The sequence below is a fragment of the Glycine max genome, chromosome 7 (genome assembly GCF_000004515.6).
Source record: "Glycine max cultivar Williams 82 chromosome 7, Glycine_max_v4.0, whole genome shotgun sequence".
Classification (NCBI taxonomy): Eukaryota; Viridiplantae; Streptophyta; class Magnoliopsida; order Fabales; family Fabaceae; genus Glycine; species Glycine max.
Window position 1 is genome coordinate 14,268,275 of NC_038243.2, and position 8,554 is coordinate 14,276,828.

The following is an 8,554-nucleotide window of genomic DNA, read 5'->3' on the forward strand; positions in this document are numbered from 1 at the left end:
GATATCTTCTGTTTCTTACAAAAGATTTCAAAGGACTAACCGCCTGAGATATCTTTTTCCCTTCCCCTTACAAAGATTCAAGGGACTAACCGCCTAAGAATTCTTTGTCTTAACACATTGGAGCGTACATCCTTTGTAGTATAAGTAGAGCGTACATCTACTTGGGTTGTTATACTGAGAATAAGAGAGGGTACATCTCTTGTGGATCAATTCAAGTGGAGCGTACATCCACTTGGTTATTCAAAGAGAACAAGGGAGGGTACATCCCTTGTGGATCTTTGCTGGTAAAGAATTTTACAATGTTATTGAAAATCTCAAGAACCGGTGGTTGCTTGGGGACTGGATGTAGGTACGGGTTGTGACCGAACTAGTATAAATCTTGTGTTTGTCTTCTTCTTTTACTACACTCTTTAATTTTCATTGTGTACTTTTTATTTCCGCTTTACTTTTTGTCTAAGTTATTATTTTTGTTCTTTACTTCCTCATAACTTATTAATAAAACCTAATTGAATCTAGTAATATTAAGAAGGATAATTTTTAATTAGTCAAGACACATTAATAATTAATTCAACTCCCTTCTTAATTATTCCGAGACCACTTGATCCAACAAAAAAGTTTAAAGACAAAAAGACTGCATAAAAGATGATTTTTATACATTATTTTAAGTAATAATTTTTCTCATCCCACTTCTATTAAAAAGATGAAGATAAAAATTATTTGCAAAATGTTTTCCAACCTATCTTAATAAATAATTACTTTTATCTATTTTTTAAAAATAGTTTAAGATTTTTTACGGTAAAAGAATGCAAAAAAAAAATTTAAGATTAAAAAATAGAAAATAAAATATAAAAATATTCTATCATAACTATATTACGACATAATTGTATTTTCATTTTTTTTATTACAGTTAATGTACAAATTTAGTTATCTAATGCTTATTTTACTTGAATTTAATTTCTTTTGAAATTATTGCAATTAAATTATTTTATCATTTTTTTCTTTAGATAAAATATTTAAATTCTTACATTTTTTTACTTATTGAGAGTTTTTGATAAACTTGAAATAAGAATTTGTTTTAAAGGGTTAGAAGATTAAAAAAAAGTTTAAAGAATTTTAAAAGATTTAAAATTTAAAGTTTTAAAAACGATGAAATTCTTAGATTTTAGGTAAAATAGGAAAAAAATAATTTATAATATTACAACTAATTCAGAAAATAGTGATATAAAAAATGAAAATTGAGGAGTTAAGAAAAGCATACTGAAGAGTTTAATAATAAAAAAATAAAAAAGTTAAGAAATTAAATTTAAATATATTTCGACTAAAACTACACATTGTAGTAATTAAAACCAGAACTAAACCTTGGAATGTCATATAATATAGAAAGAAAAAAAACAAATGTAATTCCTTTACTTTCTCCGTCTGTTTCGTGGGAATTGGTATAGAGATCATAATTTTATTAATTTATTTAATAATATTTAATTAATAAATACATTATAATATGCAATCTCTCTCCTCTTTCTTTCCCTCTCTCTTTCTCAGACTCATAACAACCAAAAGCACAAAAGTATTAAGTATGCTGTATGCCGCAAAGAAAGAGAGATTGCGCAAACATTTCAGTGATTTTTGGGTAATTATCCTCGTGATCTGTGCACAATCGTCTGCTACTTCATATACCTTCTTCCTTCTCCCCCACCTCTTTTCCTCCTTTCTTTGTTCAACACCATTCCCATAGGAGCAACCCTTTTAAAAGTTTTGGGATTTGGAGGGTGCAAAAGGTGAGATTTTTCAGTTGGGTTTTGTATGTGTCGTCCCCCCCCTTTTTCTGGGTTTTTTTTTTTAATAATTTATTTAACTTTTTTTCCTTCTGGGATTTCTTGTTATGTATGTGAAGCAGAGCCAATGTGCTTTTTAAGGTTTGAGTCCTTAGTGTGAAGGTTTATGTAGTTTGGTGCATTATGTATCAGCTAGGTGAGTTCAAGTTGCATTTTTATCTGTGTATTTTGACTTTGACTTTTATTTTGTTGTGTTTCTTGTTCTTGTGTTCCACCTGCTGCTTTTGTGTATTGCAATTTTGGCTTGGATGGGGGTTGTTGACAGGTTTTCATATCACAATTGACTGCTTCTGTAACAATTTACTTCATTGGAAGAATTTCTCATGTGCTTGAGTTTGTGGTGGTTGGTTTGCTTAAATTGTTTTATTGAGTTCTTTTAGGTCAATTGCTTTGATCTATGGGGTGTTTGAGTTTGTTGAGGTTGGCTTTACTCATGGCTTCTCACTTTACTATAGGTACACTTGAAAGAAGTCTCTTGATTATGAAGCGCTCTTGGTTCCTGAAAATGCATGTTATCTTAGGTTGAAGAGAGAGCTGTTAGGGGCATGAGTGTCATGGATATTTTAATATTATTCATATTAGATAGAGACTTGGTAGGTCTAAATTGAAAAATTCTAAATTTTTTATCTAACTGAAAGGTTTAATTGACTTTGTGATTTTGTTCTTCAACTGTAAAAGATTGGCATATGTACTTGTGATTGGGGCTTTGGTCAAAGAGGAGGGTTGCCTCTTAACTTTCAAATGAGTTTGAGCTGTCCTGATCAGTTATTTGATTCTGTTAATTTCCTTTTCTTCTACCTAATGTGCCTGGTAATTTTGTTTGATCTATGTCTTTGCTTAAAGTGAAAAAAAAAAATGAAAATTTATCTGATTGGTGATCTTAACAGATTGTTTGGTGTATGCTGTCATCAGAATTTAGCCCCCTTGAAAAGCCATCTTATATTCTATCTTATTTTGCTGAGAAATGAACCTTTATCCGTTAGAGAATGACATACTTGATACAGTAATTTTAAGCTCCTTTAAGAATCAAAACGCAAAGTCGATTAATACCAGTTTTGTTCCTTTCAATATAATTACTTTAACTTCCATTCAAATAAAGATTTTGAATATTCCACTGTCGCGTTTGGCATGAAACAAAATTACCCTTTTCACAAATGAAAATTCTGTGTCTTTTCCCCCCTTCAGAGTACTATATATAATGAGCTATCTATTGGACAGCAAAATAACCGTTTGCTTCCATTTCGAAGCCTTTAGTGCTTGATGACACTAGATCTTCTTTCTCATGCTGCTTGATGATGTAGAGTTTCTGAAGGCATTCACTTGGAAATGTATTTACATACTCATCTCATGAGAAGTTTTCTATTTCCTTGGCTTGTCCTCAAGTAATGTTTTCTTTAGTGATTGGTGGAACTTATTTGCTCCAAGAAGTTAAGATTAAAATCTATATCGTATTAATTTCCCTGTGGCAATTTTGTTTTGTCTTTGATATAATGAAGAGATGTTTGAGCAAATAGCAATATAAAAATTCCTTTTGCACTTTAGTTAATTAATGCAATAGTTCATTTTTCACATGACCATTATGTGTATGCATTCTCCCTTTGTAATTGTTGTTTTTTTTTCTCTTATACTTCTATTAAACTAGTAATGCATAGATGATTGAATCCATTTTTTGTTAGTTGCTACACTATTATAATCACTAGAGAAGGCATTTGTGGTGCAATTTAACTATTGGATTGTAATATGCCAGTTTACCTTTGGTATTCACTGAATGCGCCTCTTGGAAGCTTTTATGCATATCTTATAGTTAACTCCAATTTTTATGACTTCAGGAAGTAAATTTAGTCAAAAAGGTTCTTGTTTTCTTGTAGAACTTTTTGAATGCAAACTGTGAAGAAGATAAAGAACTTAAACTTATTTTATTCTTATGTATGGTCTCTTAGCATCTAAATTATCATAAAATGGAATCTCTTGGTCTAAGTAGAGTGTGTCTTCCTTTGAACATCATATAGTCATATCCAATGGAAATTGGACAACATGGAGTGTAATTCTTGTATGAAATGTGTTCATAGTATATTCATTCATTCTGAAAAAGCGATTTTCTAGTATTTTTAATTTTCCAATTTATTTATGACCAAAGTATTTCTTTCCTCTGATGAGTTTGTTTCCAACATCTGCTGCATAAAGTTGTCCACTCTTTCAGTGAACTGGTCACTTCATGTTATATAAATAGTTTTCTTTTGGTATCCTTTATTGCTTTACATACCCATCTTGTTTGCTTCATTGTGTTAAATTGCTCTGCTTTCTAATTATCATGTTTATATGAACTAAACAATCGTCCTAAGCTAGTGGGTAGTGTCTACTTTTTCTTTATTTGTTTTTCAAATATAAATTTATTTTTATTTTAGTGGAAAAATATAAATGTTTGGTACTTGCTTTAAATGTTGTATTTTTATGTATTTGTTCGGGTATGGTATACTATAAGGACTGGAATTTTATATTGCATGCTAACTTTTGTAAATTTTTTTAAATACTAATCAAACAAGTGCATGCTTAATTTTCTCTTTATTTCTGTTTTTATTATTCAGGGCATGAGTTTTGTGAAAATAATGCTTTAAAAGCAATGGGGGGACAATTGTGACAAACATGGATCCTCAGGCGTTCATTAGGTTGTCAATTGGTTCTCTGGGGTTGCGATGCACTGGAATTGAACTGAGCACTGCAAAATCTGGAATTCAAACACTCTCTTTACCTTGTGTTTGTGAGATACGGCTTCGAGGTTTTCCTGTTCAAACATCATCAATCCCCTTGATATCCTCCACAGAAGTTATACCTGATACTCAGAACGTTGCTTCTAGCTTTTATCTTGAGGAATCCAATTTAAAAGCGTTGTTAGCTCCTGGTTGCTTCTACAACACTCATACTTGTTTGGAGATTGCTGTGTTTTCAGGGAGGAAGGGATCCCATTGTGGAGTTGGCAACAAAAGGCAGCAAATTGGGATTTTTAAAATGCAGGTTGGCCCCGAGTGGGGTGAAGGAAAGCCAGTGATTCTTTTCAATGGGTGGATAGGTATTGGCAAGAACAAACAGGAGAATGGAAAGCCGGGTGCGGAGCTACATTTAAAAGTGAAACTAGATCCTGACCCTAGATATGTATTCCTGTTTGAAGATATAACAACATTGAGTCCTCAGATAGTTCAACTGCAGGGATCCATCAAGCAGCCAATCTTCAGTTGCAAGTTTAGTAAGGACAGGTGATATGAAATTCATGATCTATTTTACTTTCAATTGTGTTGACTCTTCTAAGAAATCTTTAGAAGTCATTATTTAGTTGTTCTCAAATAACTTGCATTTGAGTTTTAAAATTGAAATCAATATCATGTTTTACAAGGTTTTTCTTCTGTCAACATAATTAAGTATGGATCTGGCTCCTCTAAAGTGAACTCACTTTAGAGAGTGAAGTAACAAATTTTTCAATCATCAATGAGAAAATCAATGATTAATATTATGTGCACGTGCATTATAAATCATGCACGTGTTAGAATATCAACCATTGATTTCTTCGTCAACAACTTAGATTTGTTACTTTACTGACCAAAGTGAATAACTCGCTTTGGAGGAGCCAAATCCATTACGTATAATTTTCTTTGCATCCTGAAGCATGGACAAAACACTTATACCAGAATGTCTGTGTGGACTGATGTAGTTAACCAGTCTCCTCCAATGGAAGCTTAAATTATATTTCATAAAAACATGACGCCTGATTTTGGGACCAAGGAATTAAATCATTCTCTCAAATCAATATTTCAAGTAGGAAATTGGTAGTGTGTTTTCTTCGTTGTTTCTTTGCCAGTTGGTTGGACCTAATATCTGTAAGACCTGCAACACTTGTCTAAACATTTGTTGTCAATAAAACTTTTGATAGCTATGGAATGACAGGGTTTCCCAGATTGACCCGTTGAGCGCATACTGGTCAGGTTCTAATGACATTTCTGACTTAGAGACAGAGAGGAGAGAAAGAAAGGGGTGGAAGGTGACAATACATGACCTCTCTGGCTCGGCTGTAGCTGCAGCCTTCATAACAACTCCCTTTGTTCCATCTTCAGGTTGTGATTGGGTTGCCAGATCCAACCCGGGTTCTTGGTTGATTGTTCGTCCTGACTTAGGTCGATCTGAGAGCTGGCAGCCATGGGGAAAGCTTGAAGCATGGCGCGAGCGTGGCATTAGAGACACTGTTTGCTGCAGATTCCATCTTCTGTCTGAAGCTCAAGGAGGTGAATTTCTTATGTCTGAAATACACATAAGTGCTGAAAAGGGTGGAGAGTTTTTCATAGACACTGAGAAACATATGCAAACAGTAGCTACTGCAGCAAGTCCAATACCTAGTCCACAAAGTAGCGGAGACTTTGGTGCGCTGAGTCCATTGGTTGGAGGTTTTGTCATGAGTTGTAGAGTTCAAGGTGAAGGGAAGCGAAGTAAACCATTGGTACAATTGGCAATGCGACACGTGACATGCGTGGAGGATGCTGCCATCTTCATGGCACTTGCAGCATCTGTTGACCTCAGTATCGTGGCGTGTAAACCTTTCCGGAGGAAGGTCAGGAGAGGTTTTTGGCATTCTATGTGATCAGCAAGGCAAATGTATTTATAGGCACTGTCATAACTGTGAATGCTCTGCCTTTGCTTTTCATTGCTGCAATGCTTAAAAAATTGTACAGCTTAAGTTAGTGTCATACGTTGCCCTCTTGTGAATTCTTCAACATATAATGATGTCTATGGCTACATGACAATGTGGCCTTTGTTCGATTAGGGTGCACAAAACAATCTCAAGTTAATGAACTTTTCTAGAATTAACCTCATTCTGAAAAGCTCCTATGTTTGATAGATGTTATTGTCTAATATCATATATCTTTCCTTCAATATTGTGAGTTGGGTTCAAGGTAGACCTTGTACATTGTATTATCCATTTACTGAATTTTACAATATGCGCAGATTCATAATTTTGAATATCTAAGGTAAATAAACAAGTTGTCACTATAGACTCTATCATGAACTTGAATCCAACATTACATTTTTTAAATAGTTTTTTTTCTAAAAAATATTCAGTAGTTTCCCCCCCTTAAAATGGTGTGTATTTTTCCTTGTGTAGAAGAAAAAATAAGTCTGTAGAAGAAAAAAATAAAGTTTTAAAATAAGTATCATTTTAGTGTTAATGTAATATTAATTATTTTGAATTCTCCTAATACATAATATTTTTTTAAGAATGCTATAATTGTGCCACATCATTTCTAGCAAAGATTAATTTTGAAAAAAACTCAAGTTCTACGTCTGATAAAGATAGAGTCAGAAAAAAGTATATAAGTGAGGATAATTCTTACCATATGAGCTAATTTTTGAGACTGAGTTAGATCTAAACTCAACACTTAGATTGAGTTTAAATTCATATTTAAAAAAAAACTCCCTTTTAAGAAGGTATGGAGGGATGTATTTGAAAAAAACAAAGTCCCATATAAGTTAGAGATAATATCAAGATAGAGTATATAATTCTCATCACATGAGCTAACTTTTGAGGTAGAGTTAGACCAATCCATAGTGTTAAGATTAGGCCTAAGCCTATATTCTAAGAAATAATAAAGTTAGTTTTATATAATTACTACCTTCTTTTATCTATTTATTAATTTTTCTTGGTTTATGAAAAAAAACCTAGGATAACATTGTGTGATTGGATCAACAATGTGTCATCTTGAATTCACTTGCGTTAAAGACATAAAAGCAACTCTTAATAGTTTTGATTGGACACAAATAAATTGGAATGTAATGCATATTCAAACACTTTCAAGTCACACTAAGGACATAAAAGCTATTTTAGATAGTTTTGATTGGATGCACATAAATTGGTATTACCTTTGGTCCTATATACTCCTCCCGTTCCATTATAATTGTCATCCTAGGTTATTTTATACAGACCAAGAAAAACCAATAAATAGATGAAAGAGAATAACAATTTTACAAAATTAATCTTATAATTATTAATTCATTTCTTGTTTTTGTATCCCATATCATTAATATCATACAGGATATAAGTGGACAAAAGTAATTAATATTATATTGAAAACATAAAATGACAATTATTTTGGGATAAATATTTTCTTCTTACATGACAATTATAATGGGACGAAGAAAGTATAAGAAACAATTACCTTGTTTATCAAGACCAATGAAAATGGTTAGATTAGTTAACTTGTCATAAATTTTAATTTAATTTCAAACTATCAATGACATTAAATGACTTAAGAGGTGATTATTTTTCAAAACATAATTTTTCAACAAATGTATTCCTTATTTTGTTGATAGCTCAATAAATGTGTCCACTTTCATGAAAAAATGAGTATATATTATTAATAGACCTCATAATTAATTAGGAGATTTTTTTTGGCAATAAAGTAGTCTTATGTTTCTTATAATTAGGACAAAAATCAAATGTTTTCTTTTGTTTCTTATATATAGGTTCGGAGGTAGTATGCAACACATATTCAAACAACCTTGAATTCCTTTAAAGACGAACTCCATTCGGTCTCAAATATAAGTAAAAAGAAATTAACTTATGTTAATTAATAAAGTTAGTTAGTATCGTTTAATTGTATCAATTTCATTTAAAATATAAACCTTTTTTTTTCAAACTATCCTTCTTTAGAACTTGATATCAAGAATAAAATATAGTCATG

At 31.9% G+C, this 8,554-nt stretch overlaps 1 protein-coding gene across 3 annotated transcripts; it reads left to right on the forward strand.

Moving 5' to 3' along the window:
* The first annotated feature begins 1,487 nt into the window (after window positions 1-1,487).
* LOC100788522 (uncharacterized) lies at window positions 1,488-6,749 on the forward strand. 3 transcript variants are annotated; one of them, XM_014777957.3, is made up of 4 exons: window positions 1,517-1,775; window positions 1,895-1,968; window positions 4,418-5,083; window positions 5,769-6,749. In XM_014777957.3, the coding sequence occupies exons 3-4, from the start codon at window positions 4,476-4,478 to the stop codon at window positions 6,454-6,456; spliced, it is 1,296 nt and encodes a 431-aa protein (XP_014633443.1). In that variant the 5' UTR covers window positions 1,517-1,775; window positions 1,895-1,968; window positions 4,418-4,475; the 3' UTR covers window positions 6,457-6,749. The 3 variants fall into 3 exon arrangements, with proteins under 3 accessions (XP_006583498.1, XP_014633443.1, XP_006583497.1); XM_006583435.4 differs by lacking the exon at window positions 1,895-1,968 and having other exon boundaries at window positions 1,488-1,627; XM_006583434.4 differs by lacking the exon at window positions 1,895-1,968.
* Window positions 6,750-8,554: the final 1,805 nt, after the last annotated feature.